At 50.5% G+C, this 27,458-nt stretch overlaps 1 protein-coding gene and 2 non-coding genes across 6 annotated transcripts in view; all 3 read right to left on the bottom strand.

Moving 5' to 3' along the window:
- NEMF (nuclear export mediator factor) overlaps positions 1-5,040 on the bottom strand; it is a 53,701-nt gene extending 48,661 nt beyond the window's left edge. For all 4 annotated transcript variants that reach the window (XR_016217341.1, XM_089309264.1, XM_089309265.1 and 1 more), the window contains exons 1-3: positions 4,928-5,040; positions 4,174-4,242; positions 3,923-4,025 (exon numbers count right to left, since the gene is read on the bottom strand). Coding sequence is in view for 3 of the 4 variants with exons in the window: in XM_089309264.1 (XP_089165390.1) it covers positions 3,923-4,025; positions 4,174-4,242; positions 4,928-4,986 (231 nt within the window). In the remaining variant the exon portion in view is untranslated. The remainder of the gene's footprint in view (positions 1-3,922; positions 4,026-4,173; positions 4,243-4,927) is intronic.
- A 693-nt stretch (positions 5,041-5,733) lies between these two features.
- RN7SL1 (RNA, 7SL, cytoplasmic 1) lies at positions 5,734-6,031 on the bottom strand. The gene has a single exon (NR_037953.2).
- Positions 6,032-15,379: 9,348 nt separating this feature from the next.
- On the bottom strand, positions 15,380-15,679 carry LOC149122986 (signal recognition particle RNA). The gene has a single exon (XR_016218771.1).
- Between the last annotated feature and the right edge of the window lie 11,779 nt (positions 15,680-27,458).

The following is a 27,458-nucleotide window of genomic DNA, read 5'->3' as shown; positions in this document are numbered from 1 at the left end:
GTGCCCATGTAGGATTCTGGCGCTGCAGGCGGCAGCTTTACCTGCTGTGCCACAGCACCGGCCCCTAGGGAAACATTCTTGGCAACTCTGAAATAACATTTTAACTTTTTTTTAAAAAAAGTTTATTTATTTATTTGAAAGGCAGATTTGTAGATAAAGAATAAGAGACAGACAGACAGCTTCCATCCACTGGTTCACTCCTCAAATGGCCACAAAGGCCAGGGCTGGGCAAGGTGGAAGCTGGGAGCCTGGAACTCCATCCAGGTCTCTCATGTGAGTGGCAGCGGTACACGTACTTGGATCATCTTCTGGTGCTTTCCTAGGCTTATCAGCAGGGAGTGAGACGGGAAGAGAGCAGCTACGCCTTGAGCTGCTGTTCTGGGATGGGATGCTGGTTTTGCAGCATAAGCTGCTGCACCACAATGCCAGCCCAACAACATCTTTTTTTTTTAAAGATTTATTTATTTACTTGAAAGTCAGAATAACACATAGAGAGGAGAGGCAGAGAGAGAGAGAGAGAGAATCTTCCATCCACTGGTTCACTCCCCAGTTGGCCACAATGGCCGGAGCTGCACCGATCCAAAACCAGGAGCCAGGAGCTCCTTCCGGGTTTCCCACACGGGTGCAGGGGCTCAAGGACTTGGGCCATCTTCTGCTGCTTTCCCAGGCCACAGCAGAGAGCTGGATCGGAAGAGGAGCATCCAGGTCTCAAACCGGCACCCATATGGGATGCGGTACTTCAGGCCAGGGCGTTAACCCGCTGCGCCACAGCGTCAGCCCCCATCTTAACAAAAAAGTCCATATCAACAGACCTATTGCAAAATCTGCTGTGTTGCTTTATAGTGCTGCTAAGTTCCTTGCTCTGGCCCAAAGCCCCAACTTTCATTCTTTTAAACAGTCTCTAAGCCAATCTATTTCAAATTGCCATCTATGTACTTCACTTGTGTTCAAAATTAAAAGTTTCCACAATTTTCCACCTCAAATGCAAACTCCAGACCATGAGCTTATGGTGGCCTTTCTGTAAATTTAGCCCCCCAATTAGCATCCGATTACCCTCTATCCTCACTAACTTTTCTCATATCCCTAGTACAGTTTTTCTTATTAAAACACTATTAGCATGTCAGGGGCCAGCACTGTGGTGCAGCAGGCTAGGCCACCTCCTGCAACGCCAGCATCCCATACTGGAGCATCAGTTCAAATCCCAGCTGCTCAGCTTCCAATCCAGCTCCCTGCTAACGTGCCTAGGAGGCAGTGGAAGGTATCCCAAGTGCCTGGGCTTCTGTCATCCTTGTCAGAAACCCAGAGTTCTGGACTCCTGGCTTCAGCCTGGACCAGCTCAGCAGCCATTTGGAGAGCAAACTAGCAGATCAAAGATCTTTCTGTTCTTCTCTCCCTCCATTACTCTACCTTTCAAATACATACTCTTCTTTAAAATAAATGTTTTAATTAATAATGATCATAGAAGTTCACGTTGTATTATAGTTATGTGGAAGGACCAGCATTGTGGCACAGCAGGTTAAGTGTCACTTGGGATGCCAGCATCCCACATCAGCCAGTTTGAGTCCTAGCTGCCACGCTTCCGATCCAGCTCCCTGCTGATGTGCCCAGGAAACAGCAGACGATGGACCAAGTGCTTGAGCACCTATCACCAACATGGATGGAGGCCCAGGCTCCTGGCCTTGGCCTGGCCTAGCCTTAGCCAATGTAGCCATCTGAAGACTCAACCAGTGAATCTACCTCATCTATACATTGAAAATAATGGGGGCTGCTGCTATGGCGCAGCGGGTTAAAGCCCCAGTCCGCAGTGCCAGCATCCTTTATGGGCACTGGTTCAAGCCCTGGCTGTTCTACTTGTGATCCAGCTCCCTGCTATAGCCTGGGAAAGCAGTGGAAGACTACACCGATGTGGGAGACCTCAAAGAAGCTCCTGGCTCCTGGCTTCAGATCAGCCCAGCTCCAGCCATTGCGGCCATCTGGGGAGTGAACCAGCGGATGGAAGACCTCTGTCTCTGTCTCTCTCTTTCTCTGCTTCTGCCTCTCTGTAACTCTGCCTTTCAAATAAATAAATAAATCTTAAAAAAAAAAAAAACTGAAATGTGTTCTTCATATTCAACTGAGTTGTTAAACAACTTACATGAATGCAACTGAGTATCATCATGCTCAGTGAAATGAGCCAAACCCCCCAAAAAAATCACATTTTCTGATTTGTAGTAGCTAATAAGTCAACAAAAATGTACTGTACATGAGTGAAAACAATCACATGAAATAAGTGTCATTTATGTACTTTAAAAAAATCTATTGGCACTGGCGTTTGGTCTGGGAGTGAAGATGCTGGCATCACATAAGGGAGTGTCTAGGTGCAGATTTCAGCTTCCTGCCAATGCAGATCCTAAGAAGCAGCAGTGTTGGCTCAAGAGACTGGGTTACTACCAAGCACAGGGAAGACCTAGACTGAGTTCCTGACTCCTGGCTAAAGCCAGCTCAGTCCTCAACCACCGTGGTCATTTAAAAGAGTGAACCAACAGATGGCACTGCTCTCTGTCTCTCAAAGACAAAGGGGTTGCACAAATACCCAGTGTTACTATTTTTCAGGACAAACCCTCAAAAAAACCGTTTGAGGTTACCACCGAGTGAATTAAACTTCAACACTGGTAATTCTGTGATAGCTCCTGTGATATGGAAAACTACTTTGTAATCCAAAATAAATCCTAAACTGCTGAGAGGAAACCACTGTCAGTGAAACCCTCTAACAAAGCGATACACTGCCACAACAAACAAACTTCAAAAGACAGTGAGGAGGAGAGGAAGAAACACACACAGGCACAGCTTTAACAGTCGGGCACTGCTTTACCTGTTTTCTCAGTTACTTCCTTTAATCCCCACAGCTAACTCCACCTGAGATACATTAAATCCTAGGAGGTTGAGTAACTTTTTCAAGTTGCAAAAATTACTCGGTGGCAAAACCCTAATTCTAAGGTTTATCTGAGTCTTTCTTCCGTACCACATGAACTTTCACTCTGCATGGCATGTCAAGAAATGAATGGGTAACATAGCCACAGATGAGTAATTGTTTTAATAATAAAAACAAAAGCAAAGAGAGAAGTAAAAAATAAAGATACAATGACTTAGTAACATATTAATGTCCCTGAATATTCCAACAAACTACAGTCTGGGCAGATGCGGCCAGTTCATTAAAGCGAGCTCTGGAGGGCGGCCTTCGGTACAGAAATTACAACACCTCTTGGAACACCTGCGTCACTTACCAGAGTGCCGGGGCTCAAGCCCAAGCTACGTTCCCCATTCCGGCTTCCTGCTAACACACACCATGGGAGGCAACAGGTGAGGAACCAGGTCCTTGTCACTCACCTAACTAGGTCCATGGCAGACCTGGACTGGGGTCCTCGTTCCAGGCTTTGGCCTGGCCCAACCCTAGCTCCTGGGGACATGTGGGGAATGAACCAGCAGATGAGAGCTCAGTTTGTCTCTATCTCATAAATAAACAGATAAAATAATAAAGTGAGCTCTGGAAGACAAGATTCGGGAAAAATGTGGGCAGGGCAGGTCATAGAAAGATAAGAATGTCTGATTACAGAATAAGGATTCAGAAATTAAGAAACCATAGAAGGCGAGATAATGAGAGGACACTTCAGAAAAGCTCACGCTGGTCGACCACCGAGCTGTTCTAAGGGGAGCCGGGGGTTAGAGGGTAAACGTAACAAACGCTTGCTCTGGAAGGGGCTGTGTGAGGGCAGTATGCAGAAGGCAGTGACTGGGCAACAGCTCCACTCGTCCCACTGTCAGCTGCTCCCTCGGCCCTTACACTTCCTTACAGCAAAAGAAAGCCAAACACCTTCCAAACTCAGCTGCTGGAGACCAATCCCAGGGCCTTAACATTCAGCTTCGAGTAGCACTTAAGATTTACCTTCATAGCAAAACTAGACGGCATCATATTTTTTGGCCACTCAAATTCTGTTGTGTGAATTCGTATGCCAGATTCAAGGAGGAGTGTAGCTTTAAAGTCTGGCCTGCAGAAGAAAAAAATATTTCTTTTAGGGCATATTACCAACGGTACCTCTGGGAGAAGACACACAGTACAGGTTTAAAAAACACACACACACACACAATCATCTCATATTTAATTACCAAAATCAAAAGTACATAAAGCGTTCTTACTTTTGAAGACGGATAAGGTAAGTCTTATTATCCACATCATAAACATTGTTTACTCTCATTCCTAGCAAGCTGAAAAGACAAGGAAAACATGTAACAAATCATACTCCAGTTTGAAACAAAAAATTACAATTAAAGGTACGAAAAAAGGAACTTCCGCTCTAAGGATCTGGGGTCAACCATTCGAGAACAGAGTGGCTATCAGCCAGACATCTCTGCAACGACTCGACACTCTTGGGGGCGGGTGGAGGACAACTCATTAACGTCTAATCCAATGATGTGTTGCAAAGACGAATAAAAATAAACGCGCCCCCTGCAAGCCTGACAAAGCTCGCACAGCTGCAGAGGGGCGAGCCTGCAATCCAGGTCTCAGTTCAGATCTGCAAAACCCAGCTAACACCCGGCTAGCGGGACGGCGCCCCCGCTCTCGGCGGGGTGCCGAAGACATCTGGCCTCTGCTCTCTCCAAGCTCCGCGGCCAGAGGCCACTCCGGCGTCTCGCGGTCTCCCACACGTCTGCCCCAGCCCGGCCAGTGGAGACGCCGCGCCAGCCACGCACCAGGGCTGCGGGAGCGACAGGTGGCCCCTGGCGGGCCACCGCAAAGACGCCCTGCACTCGCCCAGCCCGGCCTAGCCAGGTCCAGGGAAAAACACCACCAGGAGAGAGCCAACAGCAGGCTGGTCTCGCTCCCACCACGGGGCCCCGGCCTGGCCTCCTGCGCTGCCCGCGAGAGCCGCGGTCCCCTGCGAGACCGTACCTCGCATTCAGCTCCGCGAGTACCGCGCAGAGGTCAATGGTGCTAAACCGGGTCTTCATGGCGAGGTCCGAAGGTAGCCACCGCAGTTCTCGCCGCCGACTGCCCGACTGGACGCCGCGACGCTTCCGCGCAGGCGCACTTGGCGGTCATCTACGGCCGCCCGGAGGATCCAATATTCCTTGAAGCGAACGTCTTTGCGTCAGCAGCCTGAAGAAGGCTGTCAAGATGCCTTCAGACTTCCTTTCTGTGGTACCGAAAACAATTCAGAGTAGGTCCAAAATGTTTTCTCGGATCTGCAGTGCTGTCCTGACCGCGTACGGACGGAACCAGATAGCTTCCCGCCCCGCAGGCGGGGACTCGCGCCGGCCCCCACAGTGACCCCTACTGGTCGTCGCCATTTTCGCGGCGGAGGCAGGCGGCCGGGCTCCGGCACCGAGAACCACCACCCGGTTCGGCCCGGGTGCTGGGACTTGTGGCATTTTTAAAAGTAACGAAGCGGAACTCTTGGGTTCGTCCTGTGACGACCCTTAACGATTAGGAGGAACCTTCGGAAAGGACGTCCTACTTCATAGGGGCGGTGTAGGGTTGCTGGACACTCGGCGTGGTGCTGGGTATACAGCTGGCGCCCCATGAACGCAACCTGAAATAGTCAAGTGCTTTCGCTAGAGAGCAGTGAAGTAAAATAAGACAAGATTTCCGGGAGGGTGTGGGGTGTGGAGGAAGAGTTTAAAAGGGGGTGGGGGGCTTGTTGTGTCAGGATAGGTGCGTGGTCGCAAAAGCCGACTTTAAAGGGTGAGGACGCAAAAGAGACAGGGTCTCGCTATGTTGCCCAGGCTGGAGTGCAGTGGCTATTCACAGGCGCGATCCCACTACTGATCAGCACGGGAGTTTTGACCTGCTCCGTTTCCGACCTGGGCCGGTTCACCCCTCCTTAGGCAACCTGGTGGTCCCCCGCTCCCGGGAGGTCACCATATTGATGCCGAACTTAGTGCGGACACCCGATCGGCATAGCGCACGACAGCCCAGAACTCCTGGACTCAAGCGATCCTCCGGCCTCAGCCTCCCGAGTAGCTGGGACTACAGGCGCGCGCCACCGCGCCCGGCGGCTGCCGAGGCTGCAGGCGGCGGGCTTGAGTGTGGCTGCAACGCGACTTCCCGCCAGCAGGGGGCGGTGCGAAGCAGAAAGCGGGCGGCGGGCTGGAAAGAAGTCAGGGAATCGCCAGGTGCCCAGCGGTGCAGAGTCGCCGGCCGTGCAGAACAGCGGCAGATATAGAAGGAAAGACTGGGAGTCAAGGTGACCCTGGTCCAAACCAATCGCGTGAGGTCTAACTGCACAACTAAGCTCACCCCTAAGGCATGTCCAACAAAGCGGTTATTTTTGCATAGGAACAGCCCGTGTAAAGGCTCCGCACTGAAACACGTTTTTGAAAAAGTTGGGCTCTTTGATGGCACAACTCCCACCTTGCAGCGCTACAAAGATATGAGAGGAACAGGATACCAATTTAAGTTTGCAGCAGGACAGTTAGCCCGTCCACTAATTAATACTTTGTTTCTACTTTGGGGAGAAAGAAGGGGCATCCAAAGGTATATTCAAGAACATCCCTAAGAGGAGTAAAGATACAAAGGGCTTCAAAAAGTACAGGGACAAAATGAAATGCTAAAAGGATTTTTTTGGTGCAAAAAAATAACCCTTGAAATCCATGTGTAGTTTTTTCTTAACGCTCATTTTTCATGAGCTTTTCTTCATATGCATGGATTTCAGAACACTTTGTGCCAAATAAACATCTTTTAATTCAGTTTTCCATGAGCTTTTTAGAAATACCCCATAAGTGTAAAGATTACAAGGGAACTTTAATTACTACTGGATTCTATCATTTTTAAGAATATCATATATCTATTTTGAGAAAATTCTGAACCAAAGATACTTGAAAACTGTGGAAAAAAGAAGAGGTAACAGGAGAAAGGGAAATTGTTTGATTTTCAAAAGGAAGATATGAAAGCAAATACCTGAAACTGTAAGCAAGTGTGCTGACCTTCGACCCGACCAAAAACTTTCAGTGGATTATTAATGGGTGACTTAGGGCACCCATGGCTGTTTCTCAACCTTTAATATGCAGTAAAACATTCCTGGGAGAGCATTTGGCCTTGTGGATAAAATGCCAGGTAAGACCCCCGAGATCGGTCCCGGCTCTGTCTCCTGACTTCAGCTTCCCACCAATGCAGACATTTCCAGGCAGCCCTGGGGATCCGTGCTGGATCCCTGCCACCCACTGGGAGACCTAGATTCAGCTCCCAGCTCCCAGCCTAGCCCAGCTGTTCTGGGCATTTGTGGAGTGAACCAGCCGACAGGAGATCTCTCTTCTCTCCCCTTCTCAAACAATTTTTAGGAAAAATTCCTGGGTATCACACCAAAAGATTCTAATTTCTTAGTTAGCTTGGTTCAAGGTGTCTGCCCGGATGAAATGGGTCTTCCATGAAGACTGTGAGAAACAAAGTTGTGAGGAGAGCGCCACATCCTTGAAGAACAAGAGCTCTGCGGTTGGCTTCTCCAAGGCCAGGACTCCAGAGGTGCCTGCTGCCCCTGAATTGGGAATCCTAAATGCTATGAGTCATTAGATCCCGAAGCAGCAGGGGCTGGTAGTCCACAGCCAAGGGCAAGCTGTGTGTGGAAGGCACCATGAAAACAGCAATCCGAATCCAGGAGGCCTGTGGCTTTGGCTTTGCCTGCTTGGTCCTAGTGCTCACCAAGAGAAACAGACGGGAAACCTGGTAAATGCTTACTTAGGCTCTGCAAGCGGGAGCATTCTAGATCAGTTGAACAAAAGCTCTTATCACAGGAATCACGAGAACAGAGGCATAGATAGCCCCTCAACCAATTTCCAGAGCTGAGCCAGTTTAAAGACCCAGAAACCCTTGTGTGAAGAGGAGGCAGGGTCCCCTTGAGGAAGGACCCTGGTACACCACCAGAAAAGTATCCTGTTCACCTTCCTCCTAGCCTACCCCAATCAGACCTGCCCTTCCACAGAGACGATGATACAGTAAGAAGACGAAACAAGCAGAGGTCAGAGTATACTGCTCACTGGCTCCGGACTGGCACTAATTCCAGGACTGTGGTCCACCAGTCAGAGCAAGGGCTTACAATCAGGTAATCAACGGCGTTTTAGCTCTGATCGGTCTCACAGGGGGCTCACAGCGCCCCAGAACCCATCCTGTGGCTATTTCTGCAGTTTCAGAATGCACAATCGGTATAGACATAGTCACTGACAGACAGAACGCCCACACTGGCTCCCTGACCTGTGGAGTGAGCGCTGTGTTGCTGGGAAAGACCAAAGGAAAGCCACTAGGACGGCTTCTTTCTGTTGAACTAGTCAACCCCGGGCAACAGCACGTTCCTGAAGGAATGAGAGAGCGATGCCACCGTGAAGGACTTGAAAGATGCAAAGGGGGTGGCTGTCACCACATCCCTGTGGAACCTGCCCGTGCAGCTGCGCAGAAGCCAAACAGATCTTGGAGAAGGGCAGCGAACTGCAGCTACGACAGATGTGATGGAAACAGACACATCTCCTGGTGATGCAGTTCCGGTTCTGGCAAGTGCCTGTCCCTCCCCCACCTGTTAGACTCACGAGTAGCAACCTGCTTGTCGGCTGGTAAGGCCAACAACACACCTGCACTGTCCCAACTCAGAGGCGCAGCACCTCTCCAGCCCTACGTCAGAATTCAGTTTGACTGTCTTCCTGTTCCACAAGGGGTCACGCAGGTCACATTGATGACATTATGCTGATTGGACGTGGAGAATGAGAGGTGGCGGCTTCTCTAGACTTATCAGTAAGGCATTTGCATGTGTCAAAGAATGGGAAAATGAATCAGAATAAACTTCACAGCTCTTCGACCTCAGTGAGATTTTTCTAGGGATCCATGGGTGTGGGGCGTGTCAACATAGCCCTCCTCAGGTGAGGCTAAGTTACTGCATTGGGCTCTTCCACAGTCAAGAAAGAGGTATGCCATGGCGTTTTTTTTTTTTTCTGGATATATTTATTTATTTGGAAGGCAGAGAGAGTTACAGAGGCAGAGAGAGAGAGAGAGAGAGAGAGAGAGAGAAAGGTCTTTCATCCACTGGTTCACTCCCCAAATGGCTGCAACGGCTAGAGCTGGTCTGATCCAAAACCAGGAGCCATGAGGTTGTTCCAGGTCTCCCAAGCAGGTGCAGGGACCCAAGGACTTGGCCCATCTTCTACTGCTTTCCCAGGCCAGTGGCTGGAAGATCTGAACTCTCCAGCAGAGGGCTAGATCGGAAATGGAGCAGCCAGGACTCGAACCAGCAACCCATATGCCAGCACTACAGGCAGTGGCTTTACCTGCTACGCCACAGTGCCCTGGGCCCCGGACTGGTATTTTGGAGACAACAAACACATGCCTCATTTGGGTGTGTTTCTGCAGCCCATTCCCCCAGTGATGTGAAAAGCTGCTAGCTAGTTTGGAGCGGGGCCCAGACAGAAGGCGCAGCAATGCTCCAGCCTACCGTGCAAGCTGCGGTGCCACTGCCCATGTCAGGCGGCAGAGTCAGTCATGCTCGCAGCATGCCCGTCATCTGAAGCCCGGGGCAGGCCGTGTGCGTGAGTTGCAGTGCAGGTCTGCAGCCTTTCGAAGCAGAGTCCTGCTCAGAGACCTACTCTCCTTTTGAGAAACAGTTTCAGCCTACAACTTAGCCCTACCCGAAACTGAACACCTCACCAGGGGCCTCCAAGTTACTGCTCATAAGGACCTGGATGGTATGTGGCCCACCAGGCAGTAAAGTTGAGGGGGTGCACGGTGACAATCCAAGCGGCATATACAAGATAACGTTGGAGCGGGGTCCAAGGCATTGGAAAGTTACTTGGCATGGCTCAAATGCCGTAGTCCTGCCTCCTGCCAACTGGTCTCTCCCAGTGTGTATTCACGCCCTCGTGGAGAGTTCCCTGTGATCGCTGCCGGGACGGGAAGACCAGGGCCGGTGTCCAGACGGTTCAGTGTGACCTGCTGGCACCCCCTGACAGTGGACAACCTGACAGCTGCAACACCCTCGCTCCTTCCTGGGCCATCCCTAAAGACAGCGGCCCAGGAAATCAGCTCAGTGGGAAGACCCCTGAGCGGTTCACCTGGTCATTCATTGTGCTCAGAAGGGAAAATGAGCAGACACACAATTATAAACTGATTCCTGGGCTGTGATGGTTTCTACCGGTTTGCCTGCCTGGTCAAGAACTTGAACATGATTGAAAAATTGGTGACAAGGAGGCATCGTGTGGACCAAACTCTGTGAGTGAATGAACACTACAATACTGTGTCCCACGTGGATGATCCTCAAAGATGACCTCAACAGAAAGGCGTTTTAATATCCAAGTGCGTACCATGACTGGACCCTTCTGTGGGTGTCACTCAGCCTCCTTCCCCAGCACCCCTTCCCCGTCCTGAAAGAGGCCACAGTGGCAAGGACAGAAGTTATGTAAGATCTGGGTAACACAGACTTCCAGCCCCGAAGGCCAGCCTGGCTAAGGCCGCTGCTGCCGGTAACCGAGATCAATACTGAGTCCTCCATACAGCGTCACTACCTGGCATGATCATCCGCCTGGACCACTTCTATAGGTGCAAGAAACCACAGGGACCATCGAGGCTATCAGGGCAGTACAGTGGTTCTGCCTTAAGAGCGAGGAGCATCTGAGTGTGCGTTTCTCAGATGCAGCTAAACTGTCCAGACATCAGTTATATGTGAGTCGTTCATTTTATACACTTGTTAACCTTATATCACATTCATGTCTTAGGTATGTAGGACACAATTCACAGTGTTAAAAAATAAAACTAACAATAACAAAAAAAAAAGTGAAGAGATAGAGGTAATAGGGATTGAAAATGGCCACAACTTTTTTTAATACTCCCGCAATAGGATCTGTTCCCCTCCACCTTTGAATATGGGCTGGCCTGTGACTGCCTTGACTATTAGGGTGCCAGAGATGATGCTGGCCTATCACCTTTTTATTTATTTATTTATTTTTTGACAGGCAGAGTGGACAGTGAGAGAGAGAGAGAGAGACAGAGAGAAAGGTCTTCCTTTTGCCGTTGGTTCATCCTCCAATGGCCGCCGCTGCAGCCGGCGCACCGCGCTGATCCGAAGGCAGGAGCCAGGTGCTTCTCCTGGTCTCCCATGCGGGTGCAGAGCCCAAGGACTTGGGCCATCCTCCACTGCACTCCCTGGCCACAGCAGAGAGCTGGCCTGGAAGAGGGGCAACCGGGACAGAATCTGGCGCCCCGACTGGGACTAGAACCCGGGGTGCCAGCGCCGCAAGGCGGAGGATTAGCCTAGTGAGCCACAGCACCGGCCCGGCCTATCACCTTTAAGAGGACTGGCAGTGCCACCAGCATTGTGGCACAGCAGCTAAAGCCACCACCTGTGATACCATATGGGCACCGATTGGAGACCTGGCTGCTCCACTTCCTATCCAGCTCTCTGCTAATGCCCCTGGGGAAAACAGCGGAAGATGGCCCCACATATGGGAGACCCAGATGAAATTCTTGGCTCCTGGCTTCAACGTGGCCCAGCCCTGGCCATTGTGGCCATCTGGGGAGTGAAACAGCAGATGGAAGACCTCTCTCTTTCTGCCTCTCCTCTCTCTGTGTAACTCTGACTTTCGAATAAATAAATCTTTAAAAAAGAGAGAGAAGACTGGCAGCTTCCAACTTCATCTGTTAGGCCTCAGTCCCTAAGCAGCGAGTATAATAACCTGCTGCTGAGAAGCCTTGAGACTACATGGAGATGTGGAGAGCCTCTGCGCCCGCTTCACGGCCAGGCCGCTGGGCCTCGGGATGAGACCAGCCAGCCGCCAGCTGAGTACCACAGCCAACAGCACCTGGGGCAGAATCCTCCAGCTGAGCTTGGACAAAATCACTAAACAGAATAAGATGGCTGTGATTTCAAACTACTAAATTTTGAAGCAATGTGTTATACACAACAAACACTGCAAATAGGCAGATTGAAGCAAAACACACTAAGCAAAGGAAGGATTCTATTAAATTAAATTCAGCTTAAGGCAATCCATGTAACATGAGTCCTTGCTATCCAACGGCAACCTAATTTATGCAAACAAAATGAAACTATTTTTTTAAAGATTTATTTATTGTATTTGAAAGGAGGGAGAGGCAGAGGCAGAGAGAGAAGTCTTCCATCCACTGGTTCACTCCCTGAATGGCAGCAAAGGCTAGGGCTGGGCCAGGTGGAAGGCAGAAGCCAGGAGCTTCTTGCAGGTCTCCCACGTGGGTGCAGAGACCCAAGCACTTGGACCGTTCTTCGCTGCTTACCCAGGCGCATTAGCAGGGAGCTGGATTAGAAGTGCAGCAGCCAGCGTCCATATTTGCAGCTTGACCCACTATGCCACTGTAACCAATAGCTGAATCTCAGCCAATCACAGGCTGCCAAGCCATCCAGCCCATGCCCATGTATCTCCAAGTCTCTTTTCTATCAAAAATACTCTCTTCCCATAATCCAGGGCTCTCAGGATCTCTGCTGCCTAATTCCTGAATTGTTCTTTGCTCAAATAAACTCTGATGAATTTGTCTAAACCTTTTCTTTTTAGCAATTCTAACAGTAAAAAGAAAGCTTTGAGGGTAAAAGACCTTTAAGTCAGTGAAGTGTGTACTTAAAAAAATAAATGAGTCATAAACACTCATGTGAATGTTTATATCTCCTTGGCATGAGTGAGACCTTGCAAAGCAAAACACCAAAACCAAGAAAGAGCCAAAATAATAGGTCTAAATACACAAAAATTCAGAGTTGGTGAATGTTTTAGTCTATTTCTTATTGTTATAACAAAGTCCATGAGGCTGGGTAACAGATAAAGAAAAGGGGCGTGGTTAGCAGACCATTTTGGCAGCTGAATGTCCAAGACTGGTTTGGCCTTTGGTGAGGGCCTCTGGCTGCGTCACAGCATGGCAGACAGCATCGTGGTGAGAGGGAGAGAGCAGCGACCTGGTGAGACAGGGAGCAAGGGGAGCAGGAGGCCAGGCTTGCTCTCATAGCAACTACTGGATCGCCCAGAACTACATCAGGCCCCTCCAGACCAGCACCCACGGTGACCCCATAAGGCCACCTCAGCACTGGGGACTGTGCTGCTAGCACACAGACCTTTAGGGGAACACACTCAAAACATGGAGTTTCCAATATCTGAGCCACAGCGTATCCAAGCTATAGCATTCCAAAGCAGACGTCCAAAACACTCTGCCACAGATACAAGCAAGAGCTTAAAATAAAGATACGGTCAAAATGCACACATGCCCATGTGCTTGGAAAAAGTGTCAGTGTGAACCTGTGTCCAACAGCAAAGCCTTCACAGAGGTAGTGCACGCAATGCTGACTTGACTCCCCCCTCCCAAGGATCACTTTCCTGCTTCTGCTCTAACAAGCCTCCACAAAGCTAGACGCTTAGATGACACAAATGTATTATCTTCTCTCTTGCTTTTCTTTAAAGTTTGCTTTCATCTACTTGAGAGAGAGAGAGAGAGAGAGAGAGATCTTCCATCTGATGGTTCACTCCCTACATGTTTGCAAAAGCCAAGGCTGGGCCAGGCTGAAGCCAGGAGTCCAGAACGCCATGGGGTCTCCCACTCAGGTGGCAGGGGCCCAATCAGTTGAATCATCCTCTGCTGCCTCCTAGGCGCGTTAGCAGGGAGCTGGACTACAAGCAGAGGCTCCAGGACTCGGACTGGGATGCGGGTGTCCCAAGCGTGGCTTCCCCTGCGCTGCCACAGTGCCTGCCCCTCAATCTGCTATCTCAGAAGTACCAGTGGGTCAGCAGGTGCATGCCTCCTGCAGTTCTAGGGGAGAATGGCTTTCCTTGCCCTTTCCAGCTTCCAAGGGTCGTCCACGTACCTCGACCAGTTCCCCCTTAGAACTACACTGTGCGGCGGGATCATCTACCCACAAGACCCCCAGTGGAATCTCGTGTGGAAAGTCCCTTTCACCTTGCAAGGTCATGTGTTTCCAGATGCTAGAATTCCAGTCCTCCAGCAGCTCCACAAACAGGGTTCTGGCTGCTAGGACTCCGGGGCTAACTCACAGGCAGTGCTTCTGCACAAAGCTAAGTCACTCGGGGCCCCAGGCAGGGGCCCACTTCTTGAAAAACAAACAAAATGTGTCAAAATTATTTTTCCCCCATTTCTAAAGTGGAGAAAGAGTAAAGCTTTTTATTTTTTTTTAAGAATCATATCTCCACTATTTCCACTTCGTAAAAATTCGTTGGAGATACATTTTACATTCTGAAGACGTTGTCCTCAAGAACTTGATGCAGTCAGACCTAGTCCACGGGGGAGCAGAGCCCAGAGAGTGGACCGAGCCACCTCGGGAAAGGCAGCGGCTGCAAACCTAATAATTGGCGTTAGGAGAACTGTTCTCCACTTTGTCCCCTCTTGTCCTCACTTCCCGGGGGAGGAAACAGAGTCTGTGTTTGACGCTTGGCGTCGTCAGACGTGCACGGATGTTCAACTGCAGGCACACACGGACCCCCTGACACATGAGCTGCACGCAAGGCCTGGCCACAGGCCACCCACGGGCTGAATGCAAGGCCCGGCCACAGGCACCCACAGGCTGCACGCAAGGCCTGGCCACAGGCACCCAGCACTTTCCAAAGCCCAAGTCTCCTCGCACACTTCCGACCTGCTCCAGGCTGGGGAACTGGGGCCCACGAACTGGGAGTGCAGGAGCCAGGCCCGCAGCGGGCCCGCCCAGAGCCCCGAATTTCCCCCTCCTCAGGCCCTTCGCTCTCGGTGGCCTGCGGGTCACGTAATGAGGTGGCGGCACGGGGCAGCGCACTGGGCCACGCCGACGCTCCTGGCCCGCGATTTTTCCCGCCTACAAGGCTCTCGCCTTGTAAGCGGGAGAACGTAAGCCTGTGGCTCAGCCAGTTGTCCGTCCCTAACACCCAGAAGGGACAGGGCTTCTGCGGCGGGAGGAAGGGCCGCGCCTGGAAACTGCCGGGAAAATGAGAGCCGCAGCCAGGCCTCTGCCGACCGCATTCACGAATTCTTAAAGGGAACGCTCCTTGGGCTCCGCTGGGCGGAGGCCATTTTAGCCCTCTGGTGTGTTAACGAGCGACCCCTGGCGGTTCCGCGGGTGATAACAGCTTCTCTCAGAGACGATTTCGCGCCGCTCCAGTAGGGGTCAGTGGTGAGGAGGCGCCAAGCCTTTGGGCATCTTGGCTCAAACCGTTGATTTTTAGCCCTAAAGAGAAGTAAAACTAGAGACAAACATGGAAAAACTGGAAGAGGCAGCCCGTAACAGGGTGCAGTAACATCTCGTCCATTTTTGGTTCACGCGTTATTAAATTGTTGAACAGGGGATGAATCCCCCTAACAAATTTTTCTTAATTTTATCCTACTAATATGGATTATTTCTCCCTCAACAGTCTAAAATTTTAGATGGAGAGGGAGCAAAAGAGACAGGGTCTCGCTATGTTGCCCAGGCTGGAGTGCAGTGGCTATTCACAGGCGCGATCCCACTACTGATCAGCACGGGAGTTTTGACCTGCTCCGTTTCCGACCTGGGCCGGTTCACCCCTCCTTAGGCAACCTGGTGGTCCCCCGCTCCCGGGAGGTCACCATATTGATGCCGAACTTAGTGCGGACACCCGATCGGCATAGCGCACGACAGCCCAGAACTCCTGGACTCAAGCGATCCTCCGGCCTCAGCCTCCCGAGTAGCTGGGACTACAGGCGCGCGCCACCGCGCCCGGCGAGCGTCGGCAGCGCCGAGAGCATACTAAAGGCTAAGGCCCAGTGACGTCACCGGGGGCGGGGCGGGCCGAGCTGGGCCCCGCCCCGCGGGAGGCGGTCTCTAGGCGGAGGCAGTGCGCCTGCGTCGCGGGGTTCCGCCCGAGGAGGGGCTCTGGGTGCAGGGTTGCGGCCACGGGTGCCGCTGTGTTGCTGCAGACTCTGCTGTGTTCTGATGTCGCCGACGCTGGCCGGTGGAAGATGAAGCCTGTAGAACACGCAGCGAGAGAACAATGCGAAAGGCAGTCCTTGGTCCCTCAGCATTGCTATGCTCCAACAGCCCTTGTTAAATGCGTGCTGCGTGTTTGCGGGTGTCTCCTGTCAATCTCCCGCTATTAAGGTCCGCACAGCCATGGCAGGTGGTCACGCTGTACCAGAGAGAGTGGCGCCTTGGAGCAGAGGTCGGGGGTCCGCACAAGGGCCCGGGCCCAGCTCGGCCCTGCTTTCCACGCCCCGGCGCGCTCACGGGGGACAGAGAGCCAGCGCCTGCGCAGGTGGGTGCAGGAGCTTGCGGGAACCTGCAGTCTGTTGGTGTCGGGGGAGGTGGGTGGGGCCGAGCCTAGGTTAGGCAGGACTTACGAACAGGAAAGAGTTTGCAACCAGGACAGGCGTGCAGCATCGGGCTTCTATTTGTCCCCCAAGCCCTCTCTCCTAAGGAGCGCAAACACCCCCTCCGCTTCTCTCCTGGCCGCAGACGACGGAGCCCCGTCCCTGCCAGGGGAAGAGACGAGAACCGGCACCTGTGCCCGGTGGCCGCTCCCCAACTCAAACTCCCTGCGTCGGGCTCTTCCGCCCATCTCCCTCCTCGCTGCCCGAAACCACTCCGAGTCTGGATCTGAGAAGCAGACACTGCCCTGACTCTGCCTCTCCGCCCACAGGGAAGCCCCTGAGCTTCCTGACGCAGGGGGCGCAACACACGCCCCCCAGTCTGTCACCCGTGGCCACGATTGTTCCCTGACGCCTCCTCTCCGCTGCCCGCCTCTGCGGGGTCTCCTCGGCCCAGCCCCTATCTGTTCGCTCCTAGCCATCCTGCTCTTTCTTGGAGCTGCCGCAGACACTGCCTGGTGGCTGTCACTGTGCCGCAGCACGGACCAGCTCCCCTGGTCCTGCGGACCTGCCCGGCCTCCTGCGTTCTCACTCTACCAACGCTCTGCGTGCCCCCTTCATCCCTGGGCTGGTTTTCTTCGTTCCAGGCCAAGCGCCTGTTTCTGGCTTATCCAGCATCACTAGGTGATGAAGTGGAGATAGTCAAACGAATAGCAAAATAAATAAATAAATAAAACAAATAAATACTATCTGCGGTAAGTACTAGTGGGACAAAGTACTGAGATAAGTGGCCAAGGGACCTACTTTAGGTAAGCCCTCTTTGGGGAGGTGTCATTTAAACTGGGTGGGGCTGGAAGAATCGGACAACAAATAATATACTTTGATTGCAAGCAACACGGGCTGTGTACGCTAATGAACTTCCCTTAAGGAGCTGAGCGGAACAAAGTAGGGCTGAGCAGAATGGTTGTTGGCCCCGATCTCCCCTTTTAGTACCGAATAGGTTTTTGGATGGGCACACGAGGCCCCGGCTTGAGACTGCATCTCCCGGTTTTCCTTTACAACCGAGCGTGGAATGTGAATGTGAATCATAGGTGCACCTGCACAACTAAAATCCACCCGTGGCCTACTATGTCTGCTGTTCTGCCCCTCTTCACCACCAGATGGCGCCAGTGCAGCCGGGCGGCGCCGCCGCTCTCGCCGCGGCCACGAGGGAGCCCAGGCCGGGCGCGGGGGAACCGGGCCACGGGAGAGCTCCGTGGGTGAGCCACGCTGCCGGCCCGGCCACTCCTCGCTCCCTGAGAACAAGCTTCTGTCACATCGAAACCGCGGGCTGCGGCACTTCGTCACAGCGACGATGTACTCTGCCCCGGGGGTCGGGGGTGGGCGCCTGCCTGGAGGACACGCCGGGTCAGCGCCCGGAGTCCTCGCGCTGCCGCCGGGACCCGAGGAAACACGCGCAGGGCGGGCCCGGGAAGCTGACGCCACGAGGACGCCGCCGTCGCAGACGAACGACAGGAAGGGGCGCCCGCCGGGGCCTGCGGGCAGCCGGGACACCGGCAGAAGCCGAAGAGCAGGGATTTCCGGCCCCGGGAGAGCCGGCGCGGAGCTGGGGCCGCCAAGGGAGGAGGAGACGCGGGGCGGGCGGGAAGCGGAAGAGGGGCGGGGCCGCCGGGGGCGGGGCCTCCAGGGGCGGGCGGGAAGCGGGGCCAATAGGGGTGGAGGGGCGGGGCCGTCGGGGGCGGGGCCTCGATTAGGATTGGGGGGGGCCTCTCCGGGAAGGCGAGAGGCGGGCCCCCTGGGAGCAGCCAACAGAAGAAAAGGCGGAACGGGGGGAACTTCGGGCCTGGGTTGTGGGGGGAAGTAGATGGAGCACTGGGGGAAGGGGAGAGGCGTGGCCTTCGAGGGGGCGGGGCCGCCAGGGGCAGGAAGGAGGCGGGGCCGCCAGTCGAGGGAGTGTCAGGGCCGCTAGGGGGCGAGGTGAGCGAATGCCCAGCGGGACCTCGCACCCCAGCCTAGCGGCCCCGCCTCCGGGGCTGGGGCCCCGCCTACTCCGCCGGTGCGGATGCGGGCCGCGGGAGCGTGAGCGAAGCTTGAGGTCTTCATTCTAGGGCCCAGCTCCTAGGGACGGACCCTGGTTCTGCTGGGTTTAGTAGAGGAGCGAGGAGTGAGCGAGAACGACACTGAACGCTAACACACTGCTCCTGGGTGGCAGTACTCTGCGTGGAGGGTATTGATCGGTTAGTCACATATGGCAGGTTTCTAACTGGGAATAAACCCCCACAGCGGGCAGTTAGCCCGTGGCACTGAGTAGGCCTACACCTTCAAATCCAGGGCCCGTTCTCTCATACTGGGCTATGCTTTGACTTCCTTCTGACAATTCTGCCTAAACGTTTTGAAATTTGAGAACGTGGTGGAGCTCCACGGTAGCCTAACTGTTTCTTCCGTCCATCCAGGTTTGATGAGTGACACTTTATGGTCTCAACCCAAAACTTCATTCATTAAAATCTCAGTATTTCACAGTCTTAACAAGTAGTTGTATCCTCACACCAGTGTGGCAAAAATTCTGGACTGTACTTTGTCAATTTCTAAAAAAAAAATCATTAGAAAGCTTTTATTTATACTGAATTTGAAGGGCATAGAGGCAGAAACAGAGATCTCCCACCCTCTAGTTTACTCACCAAATGCCTGAAACGGCTGGGATTGGGCTGGGCTGGGCTGGGCTAAGCCAAGAGCCGGAGGCAGGAACTCAGGAACTCCATCCAGGTCTCCCACGAGGGTGGCAGGAACCCCATTACTGCAGCAATCACTGCCTCCCTGCAGGGTGAACGTTAGCAGGAAGCAAGCGTCAAACGCAGGCCCTCTGCTGTGTGGTGCCAGCCTCGTCACCTCTTCATTAAGCTGAAAGCACACCCAGGGTGCTTCATCAGCTAACACTGAAGGGCGCTCCCTTTGTTTGTGGATTGGTCACATTAGTCAGAATAATTGAAAAACTAATTTGCTTTGCCTGGTTTTCTATTCTGAAGGTTAATTATTTGCCACAGCTAATAATATATTTTTAACAGCCTAGATATTGGTGGGAAAACATCCTTTAACTTGCATACAGCTTTCACTAAGGTGAGAGAGGATCAAGGCAGCTTTCTTTCTTGAAATTATTTGTTTACTCACCCAATGTGGGGAACAACTGGGAGCAACTCGGACTAGACTAAGTTACTGGAATTAAGACTTATTCTATGCATCTGCTCTCCCACAATATGGCGCTGAGAAGGGAGTAACAACTTCTACGCAGCTGCCTCTCGCCAATTTGATTGACTGAGCTGCAGGAGCTGATCCTGCTCCTGATTGGAGGAGAGCAGCGTACTCGGTGTGTGGGTAGCAGAGTTGGGATTGGTGGAAGAGGACTATAAAGGAGGAGAGCGACAACATGCACCAGGAACATCTATTTGAAGGAACACCTGTGCAGCCCCCGAGAGAGCCGGCCAGCGGTGTGCCGCTCCCCCGCGGAAGTGGGGAATGTGGCAGGGGGAACCGCCCTTCCACGGAGGTGGAAGGGATGGTAGCCAACCTGAGAAGAACCAGCAGCAAACCTGGGGAGGGCCGAGCAGACAAAAGAACAGCGCAGGGTCCTGTGTCGTTCCTCCACGAAGAGGGGGAGCGACATAATGGTGCCGTGACTCGGATATGAAGCCTAGGCAGGGTTTAGTATCGTTCCTCCATGAAGAGGGGGAGCGACAACCCAACAAATAAATATTGAACACCTGCTATGTCCTAAGTGCCCCAAAGTGTCACCTATCAGTATTGGGGATAAATAATAATTCTGAGAATAAAATTATAAACAAGTAAACAATTCCATGATACAAGCAGTATAACTGTTTATAGGTTTGTGCCCATTTATCTTTTTCAAAAAAAAAAGATTTATCTTTTGAAAGTTTGAGTAACGGAGGGGAGATAGAGATCTTTCATTCCTTGGCTCACTCCCCAAGTGGCTGTAATAACTGTGTCTGGGCCTGGCCAAAGCCAGGACAGAAACTCATCCTGGTCCCCCACATGACAGGGAGGGTTCAAGCACTGTGCCAACCTCTGCTGCCTTCCCAGATGCATAAGCAGGAAGCTGAGCACCAGGACTCATCAGCACTGCGATACGGGATGCCCGTATCATCACAATGCTGGACCCACGTGTACACTGAATCCGAGATAAGTCACAATTTCTGAGCAGAGGAATGACTGGATAAGTGTCTCATCTTGTGTGACCTATGGCCCTGGCCAACGACTCAGATAAAAATCCTAGGGCTTTTCCTATGTGGAGGTGGTGAGGGGAATGGTTTCTTCCCCTTGACCTCCTCCTCTCATCACAAATGCGTGAAAGAAGGTTGAGGCTGCAGCTGGCCTGGTGAGATCCAATGACAGCCCATTTTCACTTCTTTTATTCGGGAAGGGGAAATTTTAAGCTTTCCTGAGTACTTTAAACAAAGTTTTCACATTACTCTGTCGTGACGTTAAGATGTGACCGCTGACTATATTGCCTCACGGGTGCTTGCTAGGGATGCTTTTTAAATCTGTTGGATCACAATTCACAGTGTTAATCATTTTACAAGAGATGGTGTTACATTCTGGTTTCTGTGTATGAGGTGGTATGAAACAGGGGTTCACACTTTTCTCGGAGGTTGTTTGTAGGGCCTGAGTACCCTGAAACCAGCCCTGTCTCTGTCTGTACAGAGTGCTGCAGGCACAGGCTGCTGTGTGCTGTTCAAGTGAAACCCCTCACTGGACGGTGACAAAGCTCTGCTTCATGTTGTGGCATAGCTCATTTCCCAAGGGGGAGCACAGCCTGGGGTGTGGCAGGAAACACAGAGAAGCAAAACCACCACATACCAGTTACAACATTCAAGTTCAAGGGCACAATCTGGAGTATATTGTCTGTTACAAAAGGGCATGTGTGTAATCAAGGCAAATGCTGAGCTATGATTTACTGTTTCAGAAGTAATTAATGCTCTTATACATTAGTATAATGCAAAAAAGAAGAGTGATTTATACGCTTTTGATCATAAGATTTATCAAAATAGTAAGTCCCTTTGGGCAGGTGTTTGGTCTGGCAGTTAAGTCACTGGTTGGGACACAGAATGTCTAGATTTGATGCTTGACGCCAGCTCCTGCTTCAAGCTTCTCCCTGGGAGGCAGAGGGTGCTGGCTGGAGCGGTTGGCTTCCTATCTCCAGCGTCAGCCTCAGCCCAGCCCCAGACATCTCCGTCTCTTGAGGAGTGAACCAGCAGATGGGAGCTCTCTCTCTCTCTCTCTCTCTCTCTCGTAAAATAACTTTAAAAGTTTTTAAAAATAAAAAACTAAGTCCCTTTTTTCATTTGTACATTCAACCAACTAATTCCGCATCAGTAGTCATTAGGGAAATGCAAACAAAACCACAACAAGACACTCTGTTAAACCTGCTAAAATCACTATAACAACAACAAAAATAAAACAGAAAATAACAGATGTTGGCAAGGATGCAGAGAAACTGGAATTCTCTTACTTTGCCGGTAGTTACATCAAATGGTGCAGCTGCTATGTAAAACAGTTAACCAGTTTCTCAAAAAGTTAAACATGCAATTACTATATGACCCAGTTTAGATACAGACCCTAACAAGTCAAAAGCGGGGACTAAATGAATACTTGATAAATAATGTACATTGCAGCATTATACACTGCAATTAAAAGGTACAAACAACCCAAATGTACATCAACAGACTAATGGGAAAACAAAACAAGGTGTTTGGGAATATTATCCAGCCATAAAAAAGGAATGAAGTTTTGACGCATGCTACAAATTGGATGAACTCTGAAGACATGCAAAGTGAAATAAGTGAGACACAAAAGGAAAAACATTGCTGAATTCCACTTGCTGCCTCCCTGGTGTGCATTAGCAGGAAGCTGGATAGAGGAACAAAGTCAGAACTGGAACCTAGCCGCTCTGATACGAGATATGGGCATCCCAAGCAGTGTCTTAACCACTGTACCAAATGCCCACCCTTGTTTTTTTTTTATTTCTAAATTTCCTACTTGATTCTATTTTATATCTACTGTGTCTCTGCTGAGACTTTCTATTTTTGGCCAGGAATTCATATTTTTTTTCAATTGCCTTAAATGTGTTAATAATTGCTTATTAAAACATTTTACACTGGCTGCTGTAAAATCTTCATCAGATTTTTTTTCATTTTGGTGTTGACATTTAAAAAATTTGAGAAGCAAAGAGACATTTAAAAAAATGAGAGACAAAGATAGCTCCCACCCACCAATCCATTCCACAAAAGCTTGCAACAGCAGAGACTGGGCCAGGCTGAAGCCGAGAGCCAGGAACTCACTCCAGGACTCCCTTGTGGGTGGCAGGAATCCACTGCCTCCCAGGTCACAGCAGCAGGAAGCTGGGGTCAACAGCAGAGCCAGGTCCTGATCCCAGGTCCTCTGACACGGGCTGCGGCTTTCCTAACCACTGGGCCGAATGCCCATGCTGGTGCTGCCATCTATGAACTACCTTTTTGCACTCAGTTTGAGATCTTGCCTCGATGAGTGATTGTTGACGATGACCTGGATATTTCTGGTATTTAGGACTCTGGATTGTATTTAACCTCTTATTTTAGCTGGCTTTCTCAACACTGCTCCGACAGGAAAAGCAAAGCACCACCTTGTTCCTGCCAGGTGGAAAGAGCAGTACAGGTTCCTCACTCGGCCTCTGCCGACAGCCTAGGTGGGTGGCTGGGGGCCCCGTGTGGGGAAGGGCTGCCCACTAGGCCACCCCTCTGTGGATTTAACTGACGCCAACAGATTCCATACGGCGATGGAGGGTGGTGCTGAAGGTGAAAGAGTAAAAGGAAGACAAAAACAATGTTTCCAATACACTCGCACGACACTGACGCCAATGGGTGGGCAGCTTCCCTCACACTGACCAATTCTCCAACTCTCTGGGCCCCAGCTGAGTGCCCTACAATTCGATTATGACAGTAACCACTCAGAGTTCAGTAGACTCAAAGGGTGAAGGTTTGGTCCCATAGATTGTCCCCTCACTTCAGACGCCAGTCTCAACCCCAGGTTTTGACCTATAGTTCTGATCGACTGGTTTCAAATCCACAGTTCCCATGACCCCTTCCTGGGGTTTGATCATTTGCTGGAATGGCTCCCAGAACTCAGGGCAGGAGTTCATTTACTTCTACCGGTTTATTATGAAGAATACCCAATACCCAAATGGACACAGGCATGCAGGGTCCATGGAGCTCCTGTATTCTTTCTGGGAGCAGCACTCTTTCAAGGCCGCAGTGTGCTCATCAAGCCCCAAGTTCTTTGAACCTTGTTGTTTCTCATGGAGGTTCCTTTAAGCAGCTTTGGTTAGTTAAGTTATTAGTCACTGGGGACCGACTTCATCCTTTGATAACCAACCTCCATCCTCCAAGAGTTGTCTCATTGGCATAAACTCAGGAAAGAGGGTACGTGGTGGGGGTGCTGTGGCGTAGTGGGTAAAGCCACCTCCTGCAGTGCCAGGATCCCATATGGGTGCCAGTTCAAGTCCCAGCTGCTCCACTTCTGATCCAGCTCTCTGCTGTGGCCTGGGAAAACAGCAGAAGACAGCTGAAGTCCTTGGGCCCCTGCACCTGTGTGGGAGACCTGGAAGAAGCTCCTGGCTCCTGGCTTTGGGTTGGCACAGCTCTGGCTGTTGTGGCCATTTGAGGAGTGAACCAGTGGATAGATAGACACCTCTCTCTCTCCCTCTCTGCCTCTGCCTCTCTGTAACTCTGCCTTTAAAATAAATAAGTAAATCTTAAAAAAAAATTCATATAAAAATGGAACTAAAAGATGTTAATTTTTTGTAAAAAAAATTTTGAAATATACGTACATGTTTTTCATAATATACATATTCTATGAACTTTAGGAAGTTCCTTCCAATGGCTGAAAGAGAAACTTGGTGCCATGAACCAGAAACAAAAACCAAATGTATGTCTCTTATTATCTCAGCATGATGGGGGTAACCACGGGAGAGAGGCTGGCTTCCTGTGATCACCCCAACTCTCCACTAAACTTCTTTGACACCACCCCAGCCAGGAGGGAGGACACGAGTGCTGCCACACTGCCAAGTGAGACTCCCCATGTGCTCCTCCAACACCAAGCGCCTGAGTGTGTGTCATTACCATCTGGAGAGGATGGATGTCATTGTTCCCTGCTCCGTCTGGCGAAGGGACAGGTGGTTGGGGCACGTCATTAAGAACCTAGCAAGTGCGGAAGCCTGGGCTGTCCGCCTGGCCTCTGTAGAGGCTGTCTGACTAGAGTGTAGTGGTTATGCTCTAAAAGTTCTTATTTATTTATATATTTGAAAGGCAGTGCAACAGAGACAAGGAAAAGAGAGAGAGAGAGAGAGAGATTTTCATGCTAGATTTTCATCCTAGGGCTCACTTCCCAAATGGCTACAAAAGCCAGGTCTAGGCCAGGCTGAAGCCAGAGGCCAGGAGTTCCATCTGGGTCTCCACCATGAACGGCCAGGGTTGGAGCAGCTGGGCCATCTTCCACTGCCTTCCCAGGCACACCAGCAGGAAGGTGCGTGGGACGCAGAGCAGCAGGGACATGCACAGGCACCCTGATAGGAGCTACAGCCATCCCACTGCAACACCACACAGGTCCCTCCAAGAGTTTTCACTACACTTGATCTTAGCCAAAAGGCCGAGAAGCGATTGAAGAGTTTTCTTTCTTCCTAGGTTGTCCCTTTCCTAGTCCTTTGGCTAATGATATCTGGATTGGAAGCGGGGCAACAGAGACTTGAACCAGTGCCCATATGGGATGCTGGCTTCACAGGCTTAACCCACTGTACCACTGCACCACCATGCTGGCTACTTATTGTGTTAACTTTGTGATTGCCCTTCTGTTTAGGGCAAATGATACTGACTGAAAAACTCTTCCAGTGATTCTGTGATATCCCTCTTTCCTTCCCAGTTAAGACACTGTTGCTACATCATGAAGGAGCACATCAAATTGTTCTAAGAACACTATAAAGCAATTCAGGGATAGGTCAAAAGGCCAGGACACAGGCCTTTATGTGTAGTGCTCTTTATAAACTGAAGGGTCGGTACACAGACAGATCCCTGGAAGGATCTGGAACAATCACCCTTGCTCTTCTTTACACATATGCGTCTTTCTCCCCAAAGACTAACTTCTATTGCCACCTGGACTCCAAGCCAGACAGGCTGTGACAAGGCAGAGTCCCTAGTTAGGATGCAGATCCATGGAGGAGAGACAGGTTGCTGCAGTCTTTCTTCAGATCAGATTCTAAATTCACAGGAATAAGAATCTGGTTAGCCAATCAGCAAGATGAGGCTGCTTGTGGTCCAGCTGGTATGCCCAGAGATGTAGGAGGGGACTTCAAAAACTGCATGGAAAATAGAATTTAAAGGATAAGTTTATTTTGCTGCAAAACTTTTGAGATCCATGTGGAGTGTTTCCCTACTATGCTTTTTCCATGAATTTTTTGAAGACTCCTTGCGTATGTTGAAGGATCGCATGGAAAAAACCAGGACAGCCAGGAATCTGCTCCTGCATTCCTGTGGATGGGAGCGGCAGTTGCCAGACAGTGCTAGGGGGTCAGACACACTGGGTAACTTACTCTGCTCCTACCGTCTTTGCCATGCTGTTAGAAGATTTATCCACATCAAAACTGTTAGAAGTTCAGGTCTGTATTCTTTCATTGTCAAGGTTACTACCACATAAGCAGGTTGAACTCATGGCTTATCTTTCCTATAATGTTGAAAAAATTAGATTAAGTGGCAGAAAGACTCGTTTTTACATCTGGAAATGAAATAAAGCATGTATAACTGCTTCAAAGACCCTGGGACTTCCCTTTTCCAGCATTAATCCTGTTAATTTGGAAAGTCAGCATGCAGGGTAGCTGAGCTCCGTCCCATGATGGAGAGAGCACAGGAATGGCTGCCCCTAATTCACCAGCGAGGGTCGCACACCACAGTCTCAGGTTTAAGAAAATACAGCACTACCTCTACAGCTAGTCTTTAAGCTCAGCAGGTTTATGTTACTGGACTATGATTTGTGGATATATAATCCAGTGTCTTTCTAAGCCTATTAGAATACAAATCTTTCTTACGTGAAAATGGAAATAAACCCATAAATTGTGCTCAGCTAATCTGCTGTTAAATGGGTTATAGTGAGGGGCCAGTGCTGCGGCACAGTGGCGCCTGTGGCGCCAGCATCCCATATGGGTGCCAGCTCTAGTCCTGACTGCTCCTCTCCCCATCCAGCTCTCTGCTATGGCCTGGGAAAGCAGTAGAAGATGGCCCAAATGCTTAGACCCCCTGCAACCCATGTGGGAGACCCAGAAGAAGTTCCTGGCTCCTGGCTTCTGATAAGTTTAGCTCCATCTATTGCAGCCATTTGGGGAGTGAACCAGTGGATGGAAGGCCTTTCTCTCTGTCTCTACCTCTCAAATAAATAAATAAATAAATATTTTTTTAAAAAAATAGGTTATAGTGTAACATTTACCTAGGATTTTACAACCATTTCCTCACTCATAAATCTTGGCCATTGTGTTTGAAATTGTAATTATATACTGATGGGTCAAAGGTTCTGAAAAACAAAAAGTGTTTGCTTGTTCCTGGTAATATATACTGTTTGCCCTTAGAGCAAAAAAAAAAAAAAAATTATACAGGGTATGGAGCAGGAAATTTGGTTATGATTATGATACCTGGTTATGATTTTCTAAGGAATTTTTCCTTTCCAGCTCCAAGCTGGGTTTGCAATTAGATTTAGTTGACAACAACACTAAGCTCTACTTTTCAATACGATCCTTTCTTCTTTCCTTTTTTCTCTTCTTTCATTTCTTGCTTTCCCACCCTTTATAAAAAATCATTTATTTATTCTGTCTTTGAAGCAGCATTGTATGAAGCCATTTTATTTACTTGCTTTCTACACTATAAACAGCTGAACATTTACAGGCTTACCAACTTTTTCTTGAGGTTCCGTAAGCTAATTATTTTTCTCTGGGTTCTGCGGCATGGAAAGTTCTTCCTCTTCTTTTTCACTACCAATCCAGCCAGTTAGAGGAACTCCCTTGAGAAGCTGAACCTCCAACCAGGAAGTCAGGAAATGAGGCAGATAAAGTCAAATACTATGTGAGAGGCAAAAAGTGATACAGCGCCATCGCATGAGTGCTCCTCACTCTCTT

This window comes from Oryctolagus cuniculus, chromosome 12, assembly GCF_051225735.1.
Source record: "Oryctolagus cuniculus isolate XC-2025 breed Fujian yellow rabbit chromosome 12, ASM5122573v1, whole genome shotgun sequence".
In the NCBI taxonomy this organism is placed as follows: Eukaryota; Metazoa; Chordata; class Mammalia; order Lagomorpha; family Leporidae; genus Oryctolagus; species Oryctolagus cuniculus.
The sequence above is the reverse complement of the archived record's forward strand: the minus strand, read 5'-3'. Positions and strand labels throughout refer to the sequence as shown.